Source organism: Leopardus geoffroyi, chromosome B4 (genome assembly GCF_018350155.1).
Source record: "Leopardus geoffroyi isolate Oge1 chromosome B4, O.geoffroyi_Oge1_pat1.0, whole genome shotgun sequence".
In the NCBI taxonomy this organism is placed as follows: domain Eukaryota; kingdom Metazoa; phylum Chordata; class Mammalia; order Carnivora; family Felidae; genus Leopardus; species Leopardus geoffroyi.
Window position 1 is genome coordinate 6,921,446 of NC_059341.1, and position 26,763 is coordinate 6,948,208.

Here is a 26,763-nt window from a genome sequence, read left to right on the forward strand (position 1 = left end):
CTCTGGATCCGACCCCCTTCCCCTCAATCTTCCAAAACTGAGAGAGAGGGAGACGAAAGGGAACTTGGAGGGGTCAACCTCTCCTCCTGCAGGCCACCCTCCCAGGCAGGGGAGTCGATGCGCAGAGTTGAGAGCAAAAGGCACAGAATCGCCACAAGTGTCTTACTCTGAAATCGGTAACTGAAGGAAAAGAGTTAAGCAGTTATCCTCCTTTTGCCATACAACCTGTGTTTGAGGATAACCAAACAGCTCCAGCTGATGAGAAAGAGCTCAGCCTTACATAAGAATGGTAGCCAATAATAAATTCTGAGAAATGCAGAAAATAACCACTTTGCAACTCTTAAGGAAATAATAGACTCAAGCACGGATGCTAAAACACCGAAGGAAAAGGTTGATGGTAAACTAGATGTATTCCTTACTATCTGCTCGCTCTGGCGAGAGGGAAAATACTCCTTTCTAACGTTACCGTCCCCTTCACTCAGTCATCTTAGCTCTAGCAGCCATTACGGGCCTCCTTGTGCGATGCGATATGAAACCCGCACGACCACCTATCAAGTCGTCTTCCCCAAAATATTTAACCTGATCCGAATCAAGCCTTCAGCTCCAAGTTCCAGTTTATAGAACTCTAAGTTAGAGAAGGAGGGTCGAAGACAACCACAAGAAAACTTCACTGTTTCATATCACAAAGTGGGAACGCTCCAGGGCAGTTACTGGCCCAGTAGACAGTCAACGTCAGAAAAACAACTGAATTAGCAAAGATACCAACTCGAGTGTCCATTGACAGATGAACGGATAAAGAAGACACACACAACGGAATATTACTCGGCCTACAGGAAAGGACCAAGATCTTGCCATTTGTCACAACATGGATGGACCTCAAGGGTGTTTCGCTAAGTGAAATAACTCAGATAAAGACAAATTTCCTATGACTTCACCTATATGTGGAACCTTCAAAACAAAAGAGTAACGGGCTCCTGGGTGGCTCAGTTGGTTTTGAGTGTCGGATTCTGGATTTGGGCTCAGGTTGTGATCTCGCCATCCTGAGGCGGAGCCCTGCACTGGGCTCCACACTGGGTGTGGAGGCTGCTTGAAATTCTCCCTCTCGGGGCGGGGGGTGGGGGTGGGGGGGACAGGGGAGGCGATCATGTGGCTGAGTCAGTTAAGCGTCCGAGTTCGGCTCAGGTGAGGATCTTATGGTTCGTGAGTTCGGGCCCCATGTCGGGCTCTGTGCTGACAGCTCGGAGCCTGGAGCCTGTTTCGGATTCTGTGTCTCCCTCTCTTTCTGCCCCTCCCCTGCTCACCCTCTGTCTCTCTCTCATAAATAAATAAAACATCAGAAATTCTCTCTCTCCCTCTGCCCCTCTCCCCCGGCTCACGCAGGCATGCACGCGCACGTTCTCTCTCAAAAAAATACAAAACAAAAACAAAAACACAATCAGACCTATAAATACAGAGGATAAGCTGACGGCTATAGGCGGTAAGGAGAGGCGCTGGGCAAACACGTGAAGGGAAGGGAGAGAGAGAGGCCTCCGGTGACGGAATGGAGAGAACTGTACAGGAAGTACGGTCGAGGGCACGTATGGTGACAGTGTTGCGGGGTGGCAGGTGGGAGCCACACTTGTGATGCGCACAGCAAACGGCATAAATTACGTTGTGCAGAGGAAACCACTGTAACTAACATGTGGGTAACGCGTGACAGCTATACTAGTAAAAAATTAATTAGATGGGGCGCCTGGGTGGCTCAGTCGGTTGAGCGTCCGACTTCGGCTCAGGTCACGATCTCACGGTCCGTGAGTTCAAGCCCCGCGTCGGGCTCTGTGCTGACAGCTCAGAGCCTGGAGCCTGTTTCGGATTCTGTGTCTCCCTCTCTCTGACGCTCCCCTGTTCATGCTCTGTCTCTCCCTGTCTCAAAAATAAATAAAACGTTAAAAAAAAATTTTTTTTTTTAATTAATTAGAAAAAAAAAGAAAAACAACGGAGTCGCAAGGGGGCGGGAGCAAGGGCGAGGGAAGTGGATTCTATATTCCGTTTAGGAATGAGAGAGGATCAAAAGCCCTAATTACTCACATTTTTAGGGCAATGAAACTCTTCTCTGTGAGATGATAATGGATATATGCCATTACACACATTTGTTCAAAACCGGAGAAATGTCCAACATCAGGAGGGAACCCCACTGCCAACTGTAGGCTTTGGTGGTGAAGATGTGAAGCACTAGTCTGTTGCCAAATGCTGATAATGGGGAAACTGTACAAATGTGGGGATGGGGTGTGTACAGATCTCTGGACCTTCCGCTCATCATTGCTGTAAAGCTAAAACTGCTCTAAAAAAAATAGTTTATTTTTTTTAAGCCCTAATAACAAATCCGATCCATGGCTTTTGATTGGGTCTTGGTTTTAACAAAAACTTAAAAAAAAATTTTTTTTTTAATGTTTATTTATTTTTGAGAGAGACAGAGTGAAAGAGTACAAGCGGGGGAGGGGCAGAGAGAGAGAGGGAGACGCAGTATCCGAAGCAGGCTCCAGGCTCTGAGCCGTCAGCACAGAGCCCGACGCGGGGCTCGAACTCACGAACCGTGAGATCATGACCTGAGCCGAAGTCGGACGCTCAACTGACTGAGCCACCCAGGCGCCCCTATGCTCCATGATTTTATTTATTGTTTTTAAAAATTTTTTTAACGTTTATTCATTTTTGAGAGACAGAGACAGAGAGTGAGCAGGGGAGGGTCAGAGAGAGAGACAGACACAGAATCTGAAACAGGCTCCAGGCTCTGAGCTGTCAGCACAGAGCCCGACGTGGGGCTCGAACTCACAGACCACGAGATCATGACCTGAGCCAAAGTCGGACGCTCAACCGACTGAGCCACCCAGGTGCCCCGAAATAAAAAAAAAACTTTTAAAAAGCGTTTGTGGGAACAAGTGATGAAAATGTGAATATGGACTGTGTGTCAGACGAAATAAAGGAATTTTTATTACTTTTTTTTATGTATGATGACATATATTGTGGCTACGTAGAAAAATACCCAAATATCTTAGAGAAGCATACTTAAGTATTCAGAGATGAAATGCCCTAGATGCTTGCAACTGACTTTAAAATATTTCTGAAACAAGTCAGGCTAGGTGAGTTTCTTAAAATGTTCAATACGGGTAATGGAGATACAAATGTTCGTGGTATTTGTCTCTAGTTTTCTGTGTGAGAATTTCACCTTGACTGTTAGAAAGAAAGAACGGGAGGGGCGCCTGGGTGGCTCAGTCAGTTAAGCATCTGACTCTGGATTTTGGCTCAGGTCACGATCTTATGGTTTATGAGTTAGAGCCCTGCATCAGGATCCACGCTGATGGTGCAGAGCCTGCTTGGGATTCCCTCTCTCTCTGCCCTTCCCCTGCTTGTGTGCTCGCTCTCTCTCTCTCAAAATAAATAAATAAAACTTAAAAAAAAAAAAGAAACTGACGGGGCACCTGCGTGGCTCAGTTGGTTAAGAATTCAGGTTTGGCTCAGGTTATGATCTCGCCGTTCACGAGTTCAAGCCCCACATCGGGCTCTGTGCTGACAGCTCAGAGCCAGAAGCCTGCTTTGGATTCCGAGTGTGTGTGTGTGTGTGTGTGTGTGTGTGTGTCTTTGCCCCTCCCCTGCTTGTGTGCTCGCTTTCTCTCTCTCTCTAAATAAACATTAAAAAGGGGGGGGGGGGAGAACTGGAGACAAATGAAAAAAGAGTTAACTGCTTCACTGTCAGTCAACGTGAGTCCTACTTAAGCATCTCATCCCTCGCCTGCAGAAAACACTGGAGTGGATTATTCCAATTACCCAATGTTCCGCTGCACCTACCCAATCCAATTCAATCTCCGGAGAAAAAAATACGACCCTGTCGCTAGCCTGCTCTCAATTCTTCAAGGGGCTTGGTCATCCACCTCACTAATGTGAAAACGTACAAACGCCGCTGGACGGCATACAAACCTTTTCAAGATCTGCCCCGAGACCCCTTGAGTACACATAATTCACTGACTTAAAGCTCACAATCTTCCCGGTAGGTACAATTCTTATTCCCACTTTACAGATAAGCAAATGGGCAGGGGGAATGTAAGTAAGTTGCCCAAGCCTACACAGCTAGCAAGTGGCGCCACTAGGATTCAGAATTCTGACAGTCTGGCCTCCAGTCCACGATCGTCACCACAGGGAGTAATATCCTGGGCCTGGCACACTGTAGGCGCTCAATAAATGCTTGTTAGATGAGTAGTGTGCCAGAGCTTAGCTGTCCTTTTTCATCTGATCCCGAAAAGAGGGGTGAATCCCGATCACCTTGTTTCTCTGGAGTCACGTCAAGTCAGAGATGACTGTTACGGTCATTCCCCGAACATCGGGCACTGCACCATTCAACGCCCCCGTTTTATGACAGCTCGAGTAGCATCCCGTCTACGAGAGCTGCAAAGCGTCCTATTTCATTTCTTTTTGGCGGAAGATCGTGAAGGAATGAGGCGTCAAAGATCACTGGTTCCCCTAGATAAACGCTGCAGGTCAGGATGGCGATACCGAGTTGAGTAGCTGACTCGCCCAGCGCAGAACCCACACGACCAGAACCCCGAAGTTCCACTCCCTCACCCCAGCGTCAGGGACTTGAACCTGGATTTCCAGCGGGGCCCCGCTTGGGGCCCCATCCAGGCCCGCTTACCTCGTCCCGGCACTGCTTCTGGCACATCTGGCAATACCAGCGCAGCTTCTGAAGCCCCTTGGATTTGATCCTGTTGGCTATGGCCTTAGGGGTAAGGAAATCTGACTTGCCCATCGCGACCACAGTAGCGACAACTTTGCTGAAGCGCCCGGCCAACCGGAAGCGGAATGAAGCTGACTGGGGCGGGGGCGGGACAAATACCAGCCTCGAGCCGGAAGGAGGTGGGGCCTCGGAAGGCTGGCCTCCCCCCAACGCTCGCGAGGCTTCCCTCCGTCTGGCGGGAGTAAGCGAGACTGAAGGAGAAAGCGGGGTGGGAGGGCGCGTTGAGAAGGTCCCGCGCCTGCGCGGTGAGGCCTGTCTGACCGACCTTCAGCGGGGCCGGTATCACCATGTTTTCTCGGGCCGGCGTCGCGGGGCTCTCGGCCTGGGCCGTGCAGCCGCAATGGTATGGCAGCCTGCGGAAGGACCGGGAGGGTTGCGAGGAATGGAAGAGCTCGGTCAGGGGGAAACGGAAGCGAGTGGAGGCGAGTGGGGCTGGACGAGGGTCTCAGGGCCTGCCAGGCCTCCTGTCCCGCGGAGGCCCCGGGAAGCCCGGGCTGCAGGAAGCGCCTCCGATCCGGGGAGGGCGCGCGAAGGGACTGCGGTGACAGCAGGGTCTCGCCACGTCTCCTGAGGCGGGGTGGGGCGGGGTGAGGGCCACGAGGAGCGGTCATCCGGGACCTCGGGGTTGAGACTTTAGTCCCAACTGATTACAGGGCTGGTCTTGGATTCACTCAGCTAATACCCACTTAGGGAGCCCCTACTGCGTGCCAGGTGGCGAGTATCGTGGAGGCTTTACCCGGGCGCACAAACTGAGGGGGAGGGGGGACCTAGGGCAAGGTCTAGGGGAAGGTTAAGTTGTGCTGTGCGTCCTTGACGCCTTTTGAAACCTTCTGGTGCTGGGCAGGGTTTGCTTGAGCCAGGAAGGGCTGTTGGATTCAGCCAGAACGCGTGTTAAGCACTTAACATGTAGCAGGCTCTCTGCCGGGCACTGCGGAATAAATAAGTGTCCTCGTGGGTTTACGGGAGTTGGGGTGCAGACGGGACCTTAAGAATCCGCCTGATGGCGATCGGAAGGGAAAGACAACCTAGCACTATCTTGAAACCATTATGCTGAAGCAGTAACCCTGCAAGGTCATGAAATTGTCCCAAGGTCCCCAGGAGGACGAGATAGATGGCTTTTGAGCACCATCTGTAACTGCCGTGCAAGTTTAAGGATTTTAAACATTGGTTTCTGGGGGGGGGGGGGGGATTGTATATTAGAGGGCCAAGCAGTAGGCAGGTAAACGTTGGTTTGTGGGTGGTACCGTATAATAGGATGAAATGTCTTAAAGCTAGACAGAGTCTGGAAGAATTGCAGACACGGTGCTAAGGGGATTATTGGCTAAAAGCAAGCCGATTGTAGCAATTCCCCGGTTTTACGTAAAGGAAGAATTCTAACGAGCCGCAGTGCTAAACTAGGTTTTTGTGTCCTGATTTATGTGAAGGGACTGTAAGACATTAATTGAAATAGGTACGTTTTTCATTACACAAAGAATCATCACCATATTCAAAATTTTTAGGGTAATGGGGGAATGAAATCTGAGGTGAATACCTGCGCAGAACTTGTTGGTGGATTTGCCTGCCAAGTCAGATTTGTTTCTAAAATTGAAAAAGAGTATTCGTGGGAACTAAGTCAACCTAGTTGGATTCTCGGTCGTGTAGGTTGTCCCATTTGTTAGGCACTCAGCACACAGTTGTTGGGTGCCTGCCCTGCGCCAAGTTGGTAGCATGGAAAGTACTAAAAAGTGGTGGCCTTAAGCTCTGTGGGTCAGCCTTTAAGAAATGGAAAGAGTTCTGAAACAAGGACAAAATACTTTGCATAAAATTGTAGCAATGACTTTTTTAGAAACCGTGTAAGACAATTTGGAGATCTTATAGTAAAGGATTGTCCTAAATAAATAAGAGTTGTTTGACACTTTGACACAACCACCACTGGGCTCCTAAATTGGACCCTACATTGGCAAATACAGGTTGTAGTCCGACCTTGATCTCTTTAGAATGCTGGTTTTAAATTGGTAGGTTATGAATATTCATCAAACGTTGACAGAAAGCATTTTCATGTATCCCATTACTCTGGGTGCCCTTTTGGTCCCCACTCATAATTGCCTTTTAAATTCAGAAATGAAAACCATCTTAATGTTTCACACCCCATAGAATTAATTTGGAAGGGGAGAAAAATAGCTTTGCCTCTACAAAACCATGAAGGGGCATTTCCTCTGTTGTGTTTTGGTTATTAGAAACTTTAAAGGGGCGCCTGGGTGGCTCAGTCGGTTAGGCGTCTGACTTCAGCTCAGGTCATGATCTCACAGTCTGTGAGCCCCGCGTCGGGCTCTGTGCTGACAGCTCAGAGCCTGGAGCCTGCTTCGGATTCTGTGTCTCCCTCTCTCTCTGCCCCTCCCCTGCTCATGCTCTGTCTCTCCCTGTCTCAAAAATAAATAAAAAACATTTACAAAAAAAAAGAAAAGAAACTTTAAAAATGCAATTTGTTAGGGGTGCCTGGGTGGCCCGGTCAGTTGAACGTCCGACTTCGGCTCACGTCATGATCTCACAGGCTGTGGGTTTGAGCCCCGCGTCAGGCTCTGTGCTGACAGCTCAGAGCCTGGAGCCTGCTTTGGATTCTGTGTCTCCCCTCTCTCTGACCCTCCCCTGCTCATGCTGTCTCTCTGTCTCAAAAATAAAAACATTAAAAAAAATTTTTTTAATGCAATTCATTATTATAGTTTTTATTTCAGGGAGGTTAGCTTACTAACGTTGACTAAATATTAGGCTTAATTAAAGTCTTAGTGAAATTATGTTAATTGTTTAGGATATCAGTAAAATACCCTAAACTTCAGGAAATTAAACGTGTTTTTAGGTAGCATATAAGAAAATGGAAATAAGAAATTTGGGGAACGGTCTTCAAATTAGGGGAAATACATTTCTGTTTCCTCGTCTTCCACATTCTCTGAAATGGAACTGTTTTACAGTAGCATGCCAACAGCCATAAAGTGAATTATACACACTGACAAGGAAGGGAGATGCATTTCAGGAGAGGAAAGGCAGATTGCATTCTGAGATTGAGGTAGCAGATATTTGCTTGTAAATGTAAGAAAATGTGAGGCATCAGAGTGTAGGATAGGAGACCCACTCTGGAGCCAACTACCAGGATTTGAATCTTGACGGCCACTCACCTAACTGTCACGCTGCACAAGTTAGTCACTGTCTCTGCCACCGTTTCTTCCTTTGTTAAATGGAGGTAATAATCGTGCACAGTTCATTGGGTCAGACTGGAGATTAAGCGAGTCCGTATTTGTAAAGAACAAGGGCCGGGGGGGAATGCTGGTGTGGTTCCAGATAATATAAGCTCAAAGATGAAGAAGGCTTGATGCAGTTCCTACATAAAAATGGTTACCGTACTTGCCAACAAGACTGGATCCTCCTGGGTGGTCGTTGGTGAAGAAGGGCCAGGGAGTCGTCGTTTGGTGGAAAGGCCGGTGATGGACTTTCATACAATCATTACTGTTAGAATTAGACCTACTTCGTAATTTTCCTTAAGATTTGTTGCTGCTGCTTCCTTAATGTTTATATTATATGACCGTATACACCTTAACGTTCTTTCAAACTATACTTCAAATGAAGAATCATTCACCTAGCAACCTCACTCACTCCCTCCTCCACTACTTTCAGCTTTGCGAATAATGCTGTATGATCACGGCACTTGATGGTAATCCACAACCTGTGATTTTTCCATCCACTGTATTTGATAGGTTTCAAGTTTTTCCAGTAATCTCCTGAGATTTCTCAGGACGTGATGTGGTTTTCCAGAGCATATAGCTGATTCAGAACTTTGTCTTCATTTGCAAAAATTATATATACGGCCAGCTGCGCCAAAAGAAAGTTGGGATCATCTTATGGTTATTCTGTATGTACTCCAATTATACTTAAAGTAACATACGGGCGCCTGGTGGCTCAGTCAGTCAAGCGTCTGACTTCCGCTCAGGTTACGATCTCGCGGTTCGAGGGTTTCAGCCCTGCATCAGGCTCTGTGCTGACAGCTCAGAGCCTGGAGCCTGCTTCAGATTCTGTCTCCCTCTCTCTCCGCCCCTCCCTTGCTCATGCTCTCTCTCTCTCTCTCAAAAATAGTAAAAAAAAAAAAAAAAAAAGAATAATAAAGTAACACACGTCTTTAGAACTGAATGAAAGCTAAACATGATGAGAGCACTTCAGAATGGGAACATAGGGCATGTCCACAGCATAAAGAATCACAAGAGATCTTACCTCTTCATACCTCTCACCCAGGATACTTAAGGAAACCGGAACATTTTGTGTTCATCCAAATATGGCATGCAATTCAGATTTATTCCCTGTGCTATTCTCTGACAAGAAACTTGTGTCTGTTAAATTGGAATATTTGCCTAAAACCGTAATGTCCAATGTTTCCTTACAGTCTGTAAATTTAGAATGTTTGGGGTGAAAATTTTGATATACCCCCCAAAATCATCAAAAATGGTGTTGCTTTTCAAATGCCATTATGAAAAAATGTTAAGGGAATGGTCAGTATGTCAGGTAAGTCTGTAATGAAATAGCAGAGCTTGTCAGTATTTGACATCTCTTCTCTTTTCCACCACTGGATCCATTCTTTTAACCTAATCTAACACTTTTCATGCAGTCTCCTTCCTCTTTATATTTCTTTCTCCGTGGCTGCGTAATACTGGTAAAGTACGTAAGTCAAGAGATTTTTAAAAAGAACAGTTTTGGTTATAATCTTCCAGATTTTTTTTATGCACATAAACACCATCAAAAAATTAGATGATATAACAATTTCATAATCTACGTTTTTGAAGGTATTGTTAACAGACTTTATTTTTTAGTACAGTTTTAGACTTACAGGAGTATTGAGCCTATAATACAGAGAGTTCCATACACCCACGTCCCACTCTGGACAGGTTCTCCACTTATTAATATCTTGCATTAAGTAGCATGTTACATGTACTACAATTAATGAGACAATATTGATACATTATTAAGGTGCATAGTTTCATTAAGGTCACTCTTTGTTGTATGTTCTGTGGTTTTTGACAAATGGATAATGACACGTATCTACCATTATAGTATCATACAGAATGGTTTCAGTGCCCTAAAAATCTCTCCCTGAAATCCCGGCAACTACTGATCTTTTTACTCTTGCTATAGTTTTGTCTTTTCTGGAATGTCAGGTAGTTGGAATCACACAGGATATAGCCATTCAGATGGGCTTCTTTGCTTAGCAGTAGACAAAGTTCCTCCATGTCTTTTGTGGCTTGATAGCTCGTTCATTTTTACTGCTGAATAACTCCACTGTATGGATGTACCAGTTTGTTTCTCGATTGGTTCGCGTATTGAAAGACATATTGGTTGCTTCCGGGTTTTGGCGATGGTGAATAAAACTGCTTATAAACGTTTGTGTGCAGGTTTTTGTGTAGACCTGTTTTCAGCTCAGTTGGGTAAATACCTAGCAGTATGATTGCTGTATCCTATGCTAAGACTGTTTAGATTTATAAGAAACTAAAGCCATATTCCAAAGCAGCCGTACCATTTTGCATTCCCACCAGCAGGCCATGGGAGTTCCTGTTGCTACATGCACATCCGTGTCATCATTTGGAATTGCCTTTTTTTTTTTTTTTTTTTTTTTAAATATAGCCCTTCTTGGGGTGCCTGGGTGGCTCAGTTGGTTAAGCATCCGTGACTCTTGATCTAGGCTCAAGTCATGATCTCATGATTAGTGCGATTGAGCCCCATGTTGGGCCCTGCACTGATAACGGGGAGCCTGCTTGGGATTCTCTCTCTGCTCTCCCCTGCTTGCGTGTGCACACATGTTCTCTTTCTGTAACTAATAAAAACAAAATAAAAATGTAGCCATTCTTCTAGGTGCGTAGTGGTGTTTCACTGTTTTAATTTGTAATTCCCTAATGGCTGCATAGCTGAGTATCTTTTGTATATGTTTACCTGCCATCTGCCTGTCTGCCTCTTCGAAGTTTGTGTTCAGATCTTTTGTTCATTTTTTATTTGGGTGGTTTTCTTATTGTTGAGTTTTAAGAGTTCTTTGTATATTTTAAATAACAGGCCTTTATCAGATATTTGTTTTGCAAACATTTTCTCCTGGTGTGTGGCTTCTGTTGACGGTGTCTTTTGCAGACCAGAAATTTTTAAAATTAATCCAGTCCAGCTTGATCATTGTTTCTCTTCCATGGATCGTGCTTTTCATGTTTTATGTTAAAACTTACATATTATCCAAGGCACCTCAATTTTCTCCTGTGATACCATGTAGAAATTTCATAGTTTTGTGTCTTACATTTAGACCTATGATTCATTTCAAGTTAATTTTTGTGAAAGGTATAGGATTAATTATCGAATTAATTATTAATATTGATAATTATTAATTATCAATATTTTTGCATATGGATGTCCAGTGTTTAGTACCAATGTAGAAAACAGTATCCTTTCTCCATTTAATTTCCTTTGCTGCTTTATCAAACATGAACCAGTTGACTGTATTTGTATGGTTCTATTTCTGGGCTCTTTTTTCCCCCTATGCTGTGTATTTTGTTCCCCTGACGTATTCCATAACTGGAAGCCTGTGTCTCCCTCTGCCCTTCACACATTTTGCCCAACCCCACTCCTCCACCCTTCAGTTTTGTTCTGTGTATTATAGGTCTCTGTCTACTTTTTGTTTGTGTATTCATTGATTTTTGTTTTCGACTTCACTAGTGAAATTTTGAGCTCTCTCCTGTCTTCCACTGATCATTTGTCCGCACTGTTTTAGGATTACTGTAACTTTATAGAAAGTCTTGAAATCAGGTAGTGTCCGTTCTCGGGCTTTGTTCTTCAATATTGTGTCGGCTCTTCTGGGTGTTTCGCTTTGCCAAATAAATGTTAAAATCTGTTTGTTGATATATACAAAATAACTTGTTGAGGTGTTTGTCTAAAATTGTATTGATCAAGTTGGGAAGAAGTGATACTTTAGCGACATTGAATCTTCCTATTTATGAATGTGGAATCTCTCACCATTTATTTAGATCTTTTTTTCATCAGTTTTGTAGTTTTCTTGGCACATATTTTGTTATGTTTATATGTATTTTTTTCCTGTGTTTTTTTGTTGTAAAATATACATAACATTAAATTTACCATCATAATCATTTAGAAGTCTACAGTTCTATGATACTGTTTCTCTAATTTGAAATTCCAATTGTTCATAGCTGCTATTAAAAAAAGAAATTGAGGGGCGCCTGGGTGGCGCAGTCGGTTGAGCGTCCGACTTCAGCCAGGTCACGATCTCGCGGTCCGTGAGTTCGAGCCCCGCGTCAGGCTCTGGGCTGATGGCTCAGAGCCTGGAGCCTGTTTCCGACTCTGTGTCTCCCTCTCTCTCTGCCCCTCCCCCGTTCATGCTCTGTCTCTCTCTGTCCCAAAAATAAATAAACGTTGAAAAAAAAAAATTAAAAAAAAAAAAAAAAAGAAATTGACTTTTCTATAGATTGACCTTGTTCCCTACAACCTTACTGTAATTGGTTCCAGGAGTTTTTTTGCCAATTCTTTGGGATTTTCTACAGACAGTTGTGCCATTTTTAAACAAAGGCAGCTTTATTTTTTCCTTCCCAATCTATATACCTTTTATTTCCTATTTTGTCTTAATACATTAGCCAGGAATTCCAGTACAGTGTTGAATAAGAGTGCTGAGAGGTTATCCTTGCCTCAGTCCCGATCTTAGGGGGAAGCTCCTAGTTGCTCATCATTAAATGAGGGGTTTGTTTGTTTTGGTAGATGTTCTTTATTGGGCTCAGAAAGTTCTTTATTTGTTGAGAATTTTTTCTTTTTCTTGTTTGTTTTTTGTTTGTTTGTTTTTTGTTTTTTTTACCGTGAATAGGCATTAGATTTTGTCAAAAATTTTTTCTGCATCTACTGACTTATGATTTTTCTTAAATGGTGAACCAGCCTTGCATACCTGGAATAAATCCTACTTGTGTGTATAATTCTTTTTGATACATTGTTGGATCTAATTTGCTATTCTTTATTGAGGAATTGTGCATCTGTGTTGATGAGAGGTAATGTCCTCTAATTTTCATTTCTTATGATGATTTTATCTGGTTGATACTAGGGTAATGTTGACCTCAGAGGATTAGGAAATGGTCCCTCTTCTTCTCTCCTTTGGCACCAACTTCCATGTTCCAGCAGTTACAGATCTGTCTGTACCTGAAAGTCTCAAAAATCTCATGTGTTTTCCAAACCCATTGGACCTCAAAGCCATTTCCACCTCATCCTAGGGTCTTTATGTCATTTTCATTAAAATTCGTTACCTCCGGTGAGATCATCCCCACCCAGTTTTTCTGTCTTGGTTAATGACAACACTGTCTACTCAGGTCATGAAATTAGAAATCATTCTTATTGTTTTCCTTTTCACTCTTAAGAACTTGCCATAAACCTAGGCTCCTCCTGCTTTGCCAACATGTTTAGTTCAGGTTCTTGCTGCAGCAGCCCTGTGAGTCTCCGTGTCATCAATATTCCAACATCATTGTATGCTTGTCACTGACTTTATATTTGGTGACACATTGTCTTATTTAGGAGGGCAGCACTCCTCTTGTATTTATCTCTCGTGTGTGTGTGTACGCATTTAAGTCAAATCTGTATTTATTTATTTATTTTATAGGGGGGTGGGGGCAGAGGAGAGAGAATCTCAAGCAGGCCCCACGCTCAAGTGTGCACCTGAGCTGAAATCAAGAGTTGGACACTCAACTGACTGAGCCACCCAGGTGCCCCTAAATCAAATCATTTTTACTTTTATGCATTAGCACTTTAATCACGAAGACTAGAAAAATATTTAATGCAAATCTTTAGTTCTGCAAATCTTGTTTATGAGATAATAGCATGCTTCTCGTGGTCACAGACCATGTCCTGGAGCATAGTAGCTGCTTAGTACATGGCACCTGGCTGGCTCACTCAGTTAAGCGTTCAGCTTTGGATTTCAGCTCAGGTCATGATCTCGCAGTTTGAGAGGTCAAGCCCCCCCCAATCAGGCTCTGCACTGACAAGGTGGAGCCTGCTTGGGATTCTTTCTCCCCCCCCCTCTCTCTAATCCACCCTGGCCCAAGCTTGCCTTCTCTCTCAAAATAAATAAATAAACTTAAAAAAACCTAAAAGTATAGATCTTTAAAAAGTAAAAATAAACTGTACTTTCACACGTGTGATCATGTTAGAATGTATAATTGATCCTAAGTGTTGCTATGAAAAGGTTTCAGTGAACTAAGGAAGTCAAGGTAGCATTTTCAAGGTGGCTGACCATGGTTTTAGGTATAGCTCGATAGCCTAACAAGGGGCAGGACTTTCCTATTGTGGAAACAGTCTAGGCAAAGGTGGGACTAGACGTGTGTGAACACCATTTGACTGCACTGGAAGCTTTGTGTTGTTGGCTCAAACAAAATGAGGCCTTTGGTAATAGGGTTTGGTGTCCGTATTGACGACTGAATATATATAAGTATGTGTTTATAAATATATGTTTATATGTACGTAAATATACGTATATCATATATAAATATATGTATACGTCCTGCACGTGATGCATTGTTTCTTTATGGGGCAGTGTTTAAATTTATTAACTTTGAAGGTTTTTCTTGTATGGTAGGGTGATTTTTCAATAAACTAAAATATTTTTAAAACCTTTATTTTCAGGATCCAAGTTCGAAATATGGCAACATTAAAAGATAGTAAGTACTTCATCTCAATATGTAATTAAGAAAAACCAAATTTTGACAAATAATCAAAAATAGGCTGCTTTAGCCCATTGTATGTTTGGTCAAATTTGATAAAATGAATCTAGGTCTTATGTGTATGACATTGACCTTGTTTTAGAAAAGACCAGCATGAGGTGACACGTGGTTGTTCCGATGCTGTCGTCCGTAGAATGACAACAATGTGACTAGAGAAAACTGCATGTAAATGTTGTAAGAGTATAATGTCCTGCTGTCTGCAGCCATCACGCCTGTCCTGTCCTCCGTGGCAGCCAGGCTTCGCCTTTGCTCAGTACGCATTCTGACCTGAAGCCTCATTTAGCATCATGCTGTTGCCTGATGGCCTAAGTGCTGATTATTCTACCTGGCAGTTTAGAAAGATATTTCAATAAATTTCACAAGTGAAATGATAACTCTATTATCGTAACAGCACTTCTGTTTTTCAGTTACCAGACGGCTAAAGTCGATCAAAAACATCCAGAAAATTACCAAGTCTATGAAAATGGTGGCAGCAGCAAAATACGCCCGAGCCGAGAGAGAGCTGAAGCCAGCACGAGTGTATGGAGTAGGATCTTTGGGTAAGAGAAGAGGACATCACAGATTAGGAGGAACCCTGAACATGAAGGTCACCACTCATGACTTTTATCTGGTGCTTACCGTGATGACAGGCCTGTTCTGAGTATTTGACGTCACTGGTTTTTCACAGCAGCCTACGAGGGTCAGAGCCCCCGCTTCACAGATGAGAAACCCTGAAGTCGGGTCGCTTGCCCAGGGTCACCTCCCGACCTGATCTGGCATCAAAGCCTGTCTGTTTGTTAACCACTGTATGTGGCTCTGCGAATGCTGAAAGTACTCCGAAAATCTTCCTAGATTATTAAATATACAATCAGGAAATGGGAGATGCGGTGCATTCCGATCAGGTGCTTGACTTTGTCCTGTTGGACTGTGATGTGCGGGGTGGGGAGGTGGTCCCTGCAGTGGAAATGACTGAGCAGGCGCGGATGGGACTCGTGACGGCATGAGTGGAATGTTTGAACGGCAACCGCAAAGAAGGCAAAATTTGCTTGTTTCCAAATTGGAGAAAATTGACGTCTCATCTGTGTGTTAATGTATCTACCTATTAGAGGTAAATCGCCTTGTGCAGTTTTCCTGTGTTCTTCCATATTTTTTAAACATCCGTTCCTACTGGCAAAATTATTGCGTGAGAAAAGGATAGAGCACTAGGCCTGGGTGGAAACGGCGACTCACTTTAATAACAGCACGGTTAGTTTCACGCAGCAGGTACGGAGGAGAGTTGATAGGTTGGTTTCCGCGATCCTGATCACCTCCAGCCGTTTGCTCTCATCAGTCCTATTCGCTGCACAAGAAATACATAGCACGTAGTTGGTGGCTTAGTAAAGATTGGCTGGTAAATCACTGTAGCCTGTTTGTATGAAAAGAGAAAGTCATTTCACGATTCACCTCTCTCGCTGATATGAGTGAGTATCATAAATTTGTTTCCCTCCAAAGTCTATAACTACAAAATTATCTAATAAAGAAGAAACTGCCTTAGATGTCAGATTAGACTATTTGTGATAAAATAGTAAAAATTCAAGCCAAGGCTGCCAATCTGTTCTGAAGTCCTTTATACCAAATATTAACTGCTAGATATTAAGTGGCTGATCGTGGTAAATATTTAAAGTCTTCCAGCAGGCATCTTACGCTGCACAAATATAAAACGTAAAAAAAAAGACTTAAAAAAGAAATAATCTCGCTGCTGTCCTGCACTTTGGAGTATTCGCTCTCTGCTTTTTCGTGGAGGGTCCTCGGGTGCTGGCATGTGAGAATCACTGCTCTGTAATGAAACAGGGAGCAGCAGGACTTTGGTTGAAACAGGTGAATGTGGCGGCCAGGAAAATGCACCGTGGGGCGGCGAGGGCACTGGCCACGCGAGCTCGCCCTGCACTTGCACCCCGGCCGCGCTCCCGTGGCCTGGGCCGAGCCGGTACCAGAGCCGGCGGGAGACTCAGGCAGGCACATTCCAGGGAGACTTGCGGCTCCTTGGCAGGCAGACTCGCTGAACTTCTCCTAAACGGCACAGCGGTCTGGGAAGCTGCCACCCAACCTCTCTTCCCTCCTTCCTGAGGGTCAAACCTGCGTCATAATGTGATGGCTCGTTTGTCTCCTTCCTGCCTTCTCCCACAGCCACTTCCTCTCCTTCCCTCATAAATCCGTGCATATTTCATCCTGTTTGATCCACTCTTGGCCTGTGCTGCTTAGAAAAGTAGACCAGCCAAGCAAGGTCGTTAAAGCAGTCCCCAAAATAAAGTGGCATATATGGCACCTGCGTGGCTCAGTCGGTTGAGCGTCTGACTTCGGCTCAGGTCATGATCCTCACGGTTTGTGAGTTCGAGCCCCGCGTTGGGCTCTGTGCTGACAGCTCGGAGCCTGGAGCCTGGAGCCTGGAGCCTGCTTTCGATTCTGTGTCTCCCTCTCTCTCTGCCTCTCCCCTGCTTTACACTGTCTCTCTCTCTCTCTCAAAAATAAATAAACATTAAAAAAAAAAATTTTTTTTTTCAACGTTTATTTATTTTTGGGACAGAGAGAGACAGAGCATGAACGGGGGAGGGGCAGAGAGAGAGGGAGACACAGAATTGGAAACAGGCTCCAGGCTCTGAGCCATCAGCCCAGAGCCCGACACGGGGCTCGAACTCACGGACTGCGAGATCGTGACCTGGCTGAAGTCGGACGCCTAACCGACTGCGCCACCCAGGCGCCCCAAGATTTTTTTTTTTTTTAATTTTTTTTTTTTTTCAACGTTTATTTATTTTTGGGACAGAGAGAGACAGAGCATGAACGGGGGAGGGGCAGAGAGAGAGGGAGACACAGAATCGGAAACAGGCTCCAGGCTCTGAGCCATCAACCCAGAGCCCGACGCGGGGCTCGAACTCACGGACCGCGAGATCGTGACCTGGCTGAAGTCGGACGCTTAACCGACTGCACCGCCCAGGCGCCCCCAAAAAAATTTTTTTTAATAAAAAAAAAAATAAAGTGTCATCTGCTATTTTAATGCCAACAGTTTATAAGAGGCTTGATATGCAGATTATATGAGCACGTCAGTAAATATCTGCTTCCTACTTTTTTGGTTATATACTGAATATTTATTTGCATTCTTCAGAAGTCTGCCATCTAGATAAGCTGGTACTCCAATTCAGGCCCCTTTACAAGTTCTTTAATTATACTAGAGGTTTCTTTTAGTCAGTACTTGAGGTAAATTGGCCATTAAGTGGCCCTTATCATATAGAGCCTTTATCATACAGGGATTTAAACCTTTATGGTTTTCAACCGGATTGTACATGGAGGAAGTACAGGTTTGATTACATTAGTTACATGCCACCTAAGTGTAACTTCATGATTCTGAAAACAGCCAACTTGTAAATAGGGATTATTGCTGTATTTGGCGTGCCTTACAGATTTTAAAATTCTTGCTTTTGTTTGTTTGTATTTAAGCTTTGTACGAGAAAGCTGATATTAAGGCGCCTGAAGACAAGAAGAAACACCTCCTAATTGGCGTGTCCTCTGATCGAGGGCTCTGTGGTGCTATTCATTCCTCGGTTGCCAAACAGATGAAAAATGAGGTGGCCACACTCACGGCAGCCGGGAAAGAAGTTATGCTTGTTGGAATTGGTGATAAAATCAGGGGTATACTTCATAGGTAATTCAGATACCGTTTATGTTCAGATGGGCGCAAGCATGAGTAAATGGGAGTGTCTTTGATGGTTAACGTCAGCAAGGTGTCTTTTTTTTGTTACCTGTTTTTATACCCCCAGAGAGGTCTTGGTTTTGTTTTTATTATTTCAGGAGTTTCAGAATATACAGATTTCTTCCATTATGTACTTGTGTTTCTCCTTCATCCAACCCGTAAGTGGAATGCAACAGGAAAAGCAAAAGCTGTTGGCCTTTTAAACGCATGAGGACTCTGAGGAGCCAGCACCGCCTGGAAATGTCAGAAATGAACAGTAGTTAGTTGAGATCAGAAGAGAAATAAAGGCATAAAGACATGTAACACGAGAGAGGCCTGATTCTTAGTCGTTAGTTCCCCCAGCCACCGCAATAATGATAGCGGATGGAGCAGCTCAATTCAGGGAACGCTCTCCTCTTTCCCCCCACCGCCCCAAAAAAGCCTGACCCACGGTAATACTACTTTTCCTTGTTCCCTGTGTTATTTCAGCAGAAATACTCCTTTAAATATTCTGTGTGATCTCCTGGTTCTCTTGTAGGACTCACTCTGACCAGTTTCTGGTGTCCTTCAAAGAAGTGGGAAGAAAACCTCCTACTTTTGGAGATGCGTCTGTCATTGCCCTTGAACTACTAAATTCCGGATATGAATTTGATGAAGGGTCCATCATCTTTAATCGGTTCAGGCAAGAAAAATTTAGTATTCAAAGCTTTTTACTGCTTGTGTTCCTATTTTAAAATAAGGAAATGCTGAGTGGACAGTTGAAAATCTTGTTTTGAGGGACGCCTGGGGTAGCTCGGTTTGTTGAGGGTCTGACTCTTGATTTTAGCTCAGGTCACGATCCCAGGGTCATGGGATCGAGCCCCACGTCGGGCTCTGTGCTGAGTGTGGAACCTGCTTAAGATTCTCTCTCTCTCTCTCTCTCTCTCTCTCTCACTCTGCCCCACTCGTGGTCTCTCTCTCTAAAAATAAATGAAACAGGATTTTGAGGTTTACCTCTGCTTTATGATTTCTAGGTCTGTCATCTCCTACAAGACAGAAGAAAAGCCCATCTTTTCCCTGGATACCGTTGCAAGTGCCGGTAAGTGGTTTTTGTGTGAAAAGTGTTTTCTGTGTAGAAAGGAGAGATTGGCACGTTCAGGAAAACAGTGTTTGTTAGGATGGCCTGTCTCTGCAGGAGCACATGATGTTTGGCTCTTTCTGTCACCGTCCGTCAGTGGTTTCCATGATCATTAGCGACTCTCACTCCATTCCTTCATTAACTGAACGTAAATAAACAAGTCATTAGACTTGCTTTCTGTTCTCAGGGATCGGAGAGCCCAGCAGCATTGGCTCTGCAGGCTCTGGGGCCCCGCTGGATGAAGCACAGCACAGTCAGGAGCCCGGGGGCAGCCCTGTGAACGGTGCTCACAGTAATGCACACTGACCCACACGATTGTCTCGTCTCAGCATTTGAGTGGCGTCATCATTGCTCAGTGAAGCATCCTAGACATAGTATTCTAGAACCGATTTTACTTTCCTGAGGCATTCTCCCTTTCTACATATTTCATCTGTTGAGGTGTACGCTTTGTAACATTTCGATGTGCCTGAAGTTGGGGGACGCTTCTGCTGGCCAGTGGCGGGTCATTTTTAATTGACGATGGTATTTCTTTCTTAATAGTGTACGGTAGGGGTTATCAGCCATAGTGTTTTAAGTCTGATGAACTACAGTACTGTTAAGATGAGTATCGGCTTCTAATTCCGCCCCCCTTCGATGTTCCACTTCCCTCGCATTCTCCCGATGGACACGTGCAGGCTTCCCCAATAATCACATGGCTAATTTGGGATTTTTGTATTCCACTATACGAGTGTCCGTTTTCTCATTAATTCTTTTGTGAAAACCTACACCCACAGATTTGTTGAGTATTTGCTGACGTTGTGCCAGGCACTCTGATGCCCGAGGACTTCAGAACCGTGAAATGCAGTGACGTTACTTTAATTGTTGGCTCTTCGTTTTTATTAGGCGTTTGCAGTGAAATATCAAATGCTTTGTTTACACATTATGTTGCGCTGAAAATCTGCTATAATCGGTAGTGTGGAAATGGATGAAACTTTTAGAGCTGAGTGTTTTCACCTGTCTTACCTTGTTGACTTCTGCTCTGTAATTAGTGAGGTGTTTATCGGTAGGCTGCCTTGATGAAATCACTGTGCGCTGCATAACTTCAAGGAAATGTCTGACTCGTCTTAACAGAGAGCATGAGTGTCTATGATGATATCGATGCTGACGTGCTGCGCAATTACCAAGAATACGCCTTGGCCAACATCATCTACTATTCTCTAAAGGAGTCCACCACGAGTGAGCAGAGTGCGAGGATGACAGCCATGGACAACGCCAGCAAGAATGCCTGTAAGTGCACGGCGGATCTCTTCCGAGAGGCTTCTCTTGCTGGGAGTAGCATGAACACCTTGCCTCAAATCATCACCGTTAACTAGACCGGAAACAAAAGAGCAAGGATCTCGCCCCGGTTCTGCCACTGGTTCTATGACATTTTTGACCAATGACCCTCTCTCTCCTTGAATTTTCTTATCTGAAAAGATAAAAAAAAAACAAAAACTAATGTTCTCTGCCTTAAAAGAAGTGCGTCTTACTTGGCAGGCAGTAAAGTTGCAAGTATTTTGAAAAGGTATCCGTGGAAGCGGTAAAAATATCTTCCTGAAATTTGAGAGGCCAGTTTGGGTACCCCAAGCCATGAAGCAACATACACCTGTGAACGTATTAATGAACAAGTTATGCTCTCGTGGTGTTAGGCTTTGCTGACTAATCCTTCTGTTCTGTTCGCAGCGGAGATGATTGACAAACTGACTTTGACATTCAACCGCACCCGCCAGGCCGTCATCACGAAGGAGCTGATCGAAATCATCTCCGGCGCCGCGGCTCTGTAAGTAGTGGCGGGCTGCCTTCGCACGCCCTGCCTCGCCTCCCTGGGTCTGCCGGCTCACCGCCTGCATGTTTGAAAGTGTCAGTTTTGTTTTGCTAAAGGTAGAACGATCCGTTGCTTAACCTTGGAACCTACTCTTAGGATATAAAGATTTGGTGAGAAGGCCTGTCTGGTTTATTCTGCTTGTTTCAGCTCTACCTTTTGGGCTTAGTTTCTTCTTTTTAGAAATCAATATATTGCTAGCTTTCATTTTCCTAAAGCATTAGGAATAAGGATGTGGATAATTCTGTATCATTTATAAAATCTGTCTTCGGAACTTAAAACATCATAAACCAAGCTTTCGAAGTACAGGATTGGTTTGGGATTTGGTTTCACATAAATCTTGGGTTTTTTGGTAAATCTTGTAGAAACTGGTTCTCTACTTACTGAGTTTTCTATGTCAGTATAAGATAACGTACCTTTTCCTTAAGAAAGTTTCTTGGTTGTCTAGATATGTTATTTGTTGTGAAATCACAGTTAAGAAAATGAGGATTCTGTTTTAAAAAATGACTAAATTGAACACCCACTATGTACTAGCTTCAGTGCTAGGGAGTGTCAAAGGGTGTGATACTTTCTGTCAAGGGAGGGACATTCTAATAGCATAACAAACATACACAGGTACTTGTGATGCGCGATAGAATGTGTAGTAAGTTATCTTCGACTCGTTCTCACGCCCTACTAATTAGTCCCTAAGCTTTATAAATTTTGCCTTCAAATGTGCCTTGAAGTTTTCCCCTTTATGCCCACTTAATGCAGATCCTTGTCATTTCTCTCCTGAATTAAAAAAAGATACCGAGTGCATAGTCATCCTGCAAAAATACCTTAGCTTGAGATATGTGATCCTGTTTTTCCTGGCCACCAATACTCTCCAGTCTAGTCTTACCACTACCGTTTCTCACTTCCCTTGAACTTCAACCACATGAATGTACTTCACGGTCTACAAATATGTCATGTGCTTTTGCCTGAAATGCCATTCTTTTCTTCCCCTTGCATCCTGGATTTTTCGGCTGACAGACTCCCATTTGTCTTGCCTGCTCTGAGAAAATCCTTTCTGCCAGGAAAACCTCCTCCACAGTTTGGGTGGGGTGCCCTTCGTGAACATTCCGTGCTTCCCTTTATCAACAATACACTATTTTATTAGGAATTGCCTGTGTACTCCTGTGGCTTGGGAGCTACCGTGTCTTACTTCTGTAGCCCTATCCCCGGGCACATACTTCCTCAGTCAGTATTTGTTGAGCAGATGGGGGATGTTCCATAAGAAGTGGAAGTTCAGGGCACCTGGGGGGCTCAGTCGGTTAAGCATCCAACTTCGGCTCAGGTCACGATCTCACGGTTTGGGAGTTCGAGCCCCGCATTGGGCTGTCTGCTGTCTGCACGGAGGCTGCTTCGGATCTTCTGTGCCCCTCTCTCTCTGCCGGTGTCCTGCTCGCATGCGCTCGTTCTCACTCTCTCAAAAAGAAATAAACATTTTTTTAAAGAAAGTGGAAGTTCAGAAGAGGGAGAAATAATATTTCACTGGGTATGTGAGAATGTGGATCCATGTGTAAAACTCGGATAGATCGATTCATCGCTAGAGTGACATTTAAGCTGGTCCTTAAGTATTCTCTCTCTCTCCAGGGTAGAAACTGGGCAGAATGTCTCAGAGACACAAATAATGCTGTTGGAGACCGTTCCATATGTTGTCAGTCGGGTCCATGAGCTTTGCCAGCCCAGGAGTCCTTGGTCTTACTGTTTTTCAAGCCTCACGTTAAGGCCGACCCATCTCTCAGTCTAGTCACTGACGTCATGTTAGCGTCGCAGAGTGCAGGCAGTGGATCGTTCGTTGTCCTCCTTGCTGCCCGTCCTGGGCCAGTGCTGAGCTGTGCTCCTCTTGGTGTCAAGCGTGAGGAGGCCTGGGGGGAAGGGCTGCATTCCGAAAGTTCCAGGGACTGTGGGACCCAGAGCCAGGATCTTATTTTCTCTTGAAAAAGGAGCACTGGGAATAAAATGTGAGGACACAACATCTGCGGAATTGAGGGCCGCACGCTTTCTTGACCAGAAATGTGAGAAACCTGGCCAAAGAGGAGTGAAATCAAGGGGAATGAGGAGAGGGAGATTGGGACGTAAAACTCAGAATTGGAACAGAAGATCAGAAAGTCAGAAATTGGGGTGCCTGTGGCTCAGTTGATTCAGCGGCCGACTTCGGGTTAGGTCATGATCTCACAGCTTGTGAATTTGAGCCCCATGTCAGGCTCTGTGCTGACAGCTCAGAGCCCGGAGCCTGCTTTGGATTCTGTCTCCCTCTCTCTCTGCCCCTCCCCTGCCCATGCTCTGTCTCTCTCTCTCAAAAAGAAATAAACATTAAAAAAAAATCATAAATTGACCACTAAATTTTTGCTTTCTAGAAAGGTAGTCTGAATCCTTTATTAAGGGTTGGCTGTGCAGTCCAAGACTGGATTGTTCACCCAGGGCACTGGCCTGCTCTGTAACCCATCAGTTATTCCGGCTAAAAACTTTACTACTTAATACAGACACTAGACTACTGAGTAGTATGTTATACTGTGTGCCATTGATCGAAAAAGCAGTGGCTTAAATTATACCTGCAGAGTCTTGCCTTCTTGCATGAACATGGTTTTATTGTCCTAACCAGACTGAAATTAGTTAACTTTTTGTAACAGTCATTGAATCTGTTTTAAAGGAATATTTTGGGAACTAATTTACATGATCTACTCCAGACACTGAGTGAGGAAATGAGTTGGAAATTATACCTGATTAACTAGCATGGATTGCTTCTTGACTGGTTTGTTTTGTCTTTTTCTTCTAACGTAATAACCAGGGATTAATGAAAACCAAGTTTCATCCTCAGACGAGAGGTAAAGTGGTATTATTTCATACATTCTCCCCAAACCCCTCCGGAAGAGAAATCCGGCAGATACAATTGAAGCTGATTTAGCAACAGTGAAACGGATTCTCTGAGATTTAGGTTTTGGCCCATTTAGAGTAGTTGCCAGCTTGTGGTAGCATATGGGTAATGCCAGGGGGCTTTTTTTTTTTTTTTTTTTTTTTAAGATTTATTAAATAAACTTTAAGGATAGAGAATTGGGATTATTTTGAGATACTAAATAGAGATTGGTGAAGAGTGGTGGTTCTCAAACTTGGTGGTGTCAGGACCCCTTCATGTCTGATACAGTAGAAGAGGGCTAGATTCTCATCTGTCTGTACTCATTCTGTTCTGATATTACAGGCCATGTAGCCTCTGGAACATGCTACCATACAGGCTTGAGAATGAGTAAAACAGACAAATAAGAAAAGAGGTTTGCCCTCATGGACCCCACGGAAAGGTCCCCATACCAAAATTCGAGAACAACTAGTATATAGTAACATTTTATTATGTAAAGTCAGTTCTTTAAATCCCACTTGAATATATATTATCTCTTGAAACGTCATTATTTTTCCCTCCAAAACTGATTTTTATTTGCTCTGTACTTTGTTTTTCAGGTAAAGAAGGAAAATTCAGCCGACTGATTTCGTTTTTAGGTTACTGCTGTCCTCCATGTCAGAAGAAATTGTTGAAACTACTAAAGGCAGCAAGATATTTGTAAATTATCTTACAATAAAGAACTTACCATAAGAAAATCGCTCTTTTCTTACTATGTATTAGCAATAGTTAATAGTTTTCAAAATGAGATTTTAAAAATAATTAACATACGGTACCTGGGTGGCTCAGTCAGGTAAGCATCCTATTCAGCTCAGGTCATGATCTCACGGTTCGTGAGTTCAAGCCCCGTGTCAGGCTCTGTGCTGACAGCTCGGAGCCTGGAGCCTGCTTCGGATTCTGTGTCTCCCCTCTCTCTGCCCTTCCCCTGCTCACGCTGTCTCTCAAATTTGAATAAACATTAAAAAAAATTTTTTTTAAAGAGTTCTTCAGATACTTTATTATTTTACCAACAACTATTTTCATAAAAATGAACTGAACAGGGAGTAATAACAAAAACCGGTTAGCTACCGCAAACCTGTAGAGAACAGTACTGACACCGGGAGAAGGCTGCCGAGGGAAGATAAACTGAACAGAATCTAGAGTCTTTTCCCAGCTTCCCTGAGATTTTACAAGAGTCACCTGATGGGTCCGTGAATGAGGCTGTGAGGCATTGGACAGACACAGAAGTATGTTCAAAGTACCGGGTAACTTTCAGGAACGTTAGCAAGGAATGGGTGCTACGGGGGGGGCGGCGGGGAGCATTTTGCTTCCAAACACGTTGGCCTGTCTCCAGTTTCGAGGACAGCAGAACACTTCTGTGAGGGTGAACTGAGGGTTCTAGACAACACGGCAGGAAGAAACGCGGGAATTTGAGCACACTCAACAGAAACAATCTGTTAAGCTGAACATGATGTACCGTCAGGGTTCGGAGGAGAAGACCATAGTTGTGGGGCGTCGTATCAGCCCTCTCGTTTGTCTCTGGGGTGTGGATGTTCTGGTCTATTCGTGGTCCCAGGTCAGGCACATCGCTGTCCTGGGTTTGCCGGCCTTTCTGAGGACCCCCTGTGCCTTTCCCCTGGGTTGGATCTCATTTTCTGTGTCCCACATTTACCTCTCTGATACGCTAGTGGGACACAGCCTCCAGGTAAACAGGTAAACCTTTGAAGACCTTGCAGATCTTAAAGTATGTTTTCTATGACGTTTTAGTGGAGCAGAGTGGGTTGGAATCCCAGCTCAACCCTTGCCAGCTGTGCGATCTTGGGCACGTTAATCTTTGTCTTGTCACCTGCAAGATGGAGGTTAAAGTAGTACTTGGCCCATAGGGGCTGTGATGAAGATGGAATGAGTGAATCTTTACAAGATAACCTGATGCAGGGCGAGTGCTGAGTAGAGAGTGATGCCACCGGTGTGCACAGGGGCTCCTGGGCCTCTGCTTTAAGCCCACCCCTGGCACGGGCTCTCTTGTCCCAGTGCCCCCCGGTACCCGGTTCTTCCGCGTTCCGCCAGGACCAGGGCCCCCAGAGTGAGTCAGAGCCCTGCTTTCAGGATGAAAGTTCAGTCCTCGGCTCCTGGGTCCTCGTGGGTCAACAGACCGGCACACACCCTGTTCTTAGAGACGGCAGCCACCCCTGGTTCCCTCTGCTGCAGCTCTCGCAGGAAGTGCTGTTTCCTTAGCACCGCTGGGTCTCCCCTCAAATCCACTCTCGAAATAATGACTTCATCTAGAGAAAACTCGCAGGTGGTCAAATTTCACTGTTTTCAAGTGTATACAATGCAGGGATTTTTAGTATAAACACAGAGTTACGCTCTAATTCTATATACACTGTCGCACGATGAACTGTTCCAGAAGGCATTTATTCACCCGGCACTGACTACCTGCTAGATACTATGCCATCTGTGGGGCATTTATCAGTGAATGGGATGAGGGTAGAAGCCGCCCTTCGGAAGTGCACGGCCAACCACAGGGAAGGAGGAGTTGAGTTGGGGGCATCTATCAAACATTAATTAAATTTGAGTTGTATGTGGGAGATCCAAATGGAGATTAGATGCGGTTAGTTACATTAGTCTGAAACTCGGGAAAGATTTGGGATAAACTTATATTGGGGAGTCACCCTTTTATATAACCATGAAAATCAATGGGGTGAATCATA

General features: G+C 44.4%; 2 protein-coding genes across 7 annotated transcripts in view; one reads left to right on the top strand and one right to left on the bottom strand.

Moving 5' to 3' along the window:
* KIN (Kin17 DNA and RNA binding protein) overlaps positions 1-4,845 on the bottom strand; it is a 41,886-nt gene extending 37,041 nt beyond the window's left edge. For all 4 annotated transcript variants that reach the window (XM_045463808.1, XM_045463810.1, XM_045463811.1 and 1 more), the window contains exon 1: positions 4,664-4,845. In XM_045463808.1, coding sequence (XP_045319764.1) covers positions 4,664-4,777 — 114 coding nt within the window. In that variant the 5' untranslated portion in view covers positions 4,778-4,845. The remainder of the gene's footprint in view (positions 1-4,663) is intronic.
* A 131-nt stretch (positions 4,846-4,976) lies between these two features.
* Positions 4,977-24,773, top strand: ATP5F1C (ATP synthase F1 subunit gamma). Of its 3 annotated transcripts, XM_045463812.1 has the most exons (10): positions 4,977-5,108; positions 14,423-14,457; positions 14,928-15,059; positions 17,971-18,175; positions 18,741-18,884; positions 19,216-19,280; positions 20,430-20,585; positions 21,021-21,117; positions 23,972-24,008; positions 24,634-24,773. In XM_045463812.1, exons 1-9 carry the CDS (start codon positions 5,053-5,055, stop codon positions 23,976-23,978), a joined length of 897 nt encoding a protein of 298 aa, XP_045319768.1. In that variant the 5' UTR covers positions 4,977-5,052; the 3' UTR covers positions 23,979-24,008; positions 24,634-24,773. The 3 variants fall into 3 exon arrangements, with proteins under 3 accessions (XP_045319768.1, XP_045319769.1, XP_045319770.1); XM_045463813.1 differs by lacking the exon at positions 23,972-24,008; XM_045463814.1 differs by lacking the exons at positions 23,972-24,008; positions 24,634-24,773 and having other exon boundaries at positions 21,021-21,121.
* The last annotated feature ends 1,990 nt before the right edge of the window (positions 24,774-26,763 follow it).

Excerpts from the sequence above, each read along its gene's own strand:
- ATP5F1C (XM_045463812.1), top strand. The coding sequence starts at position 5,053 with ATGTTTTCTCGGGCCGGCGTCGCGGGGCTCTCGGCCTGGGCCGTGCAG. Across the intron at positions 18,885-19,215 it reads ATCATCTTTAATCGGTTCAG|GTCTGTCATCTCCTACAAGA; the intron begins GCAAGAAAAATT and ends TATGATTTCTAG. Across the intron at positions 20,586-21,020 it reads CAACGCCAGCAAGAATGCCT|CGGAGATGATTGACAAACTG; the intron begins GTAAGTGCACGG and ends TTCTGTTCGCAG.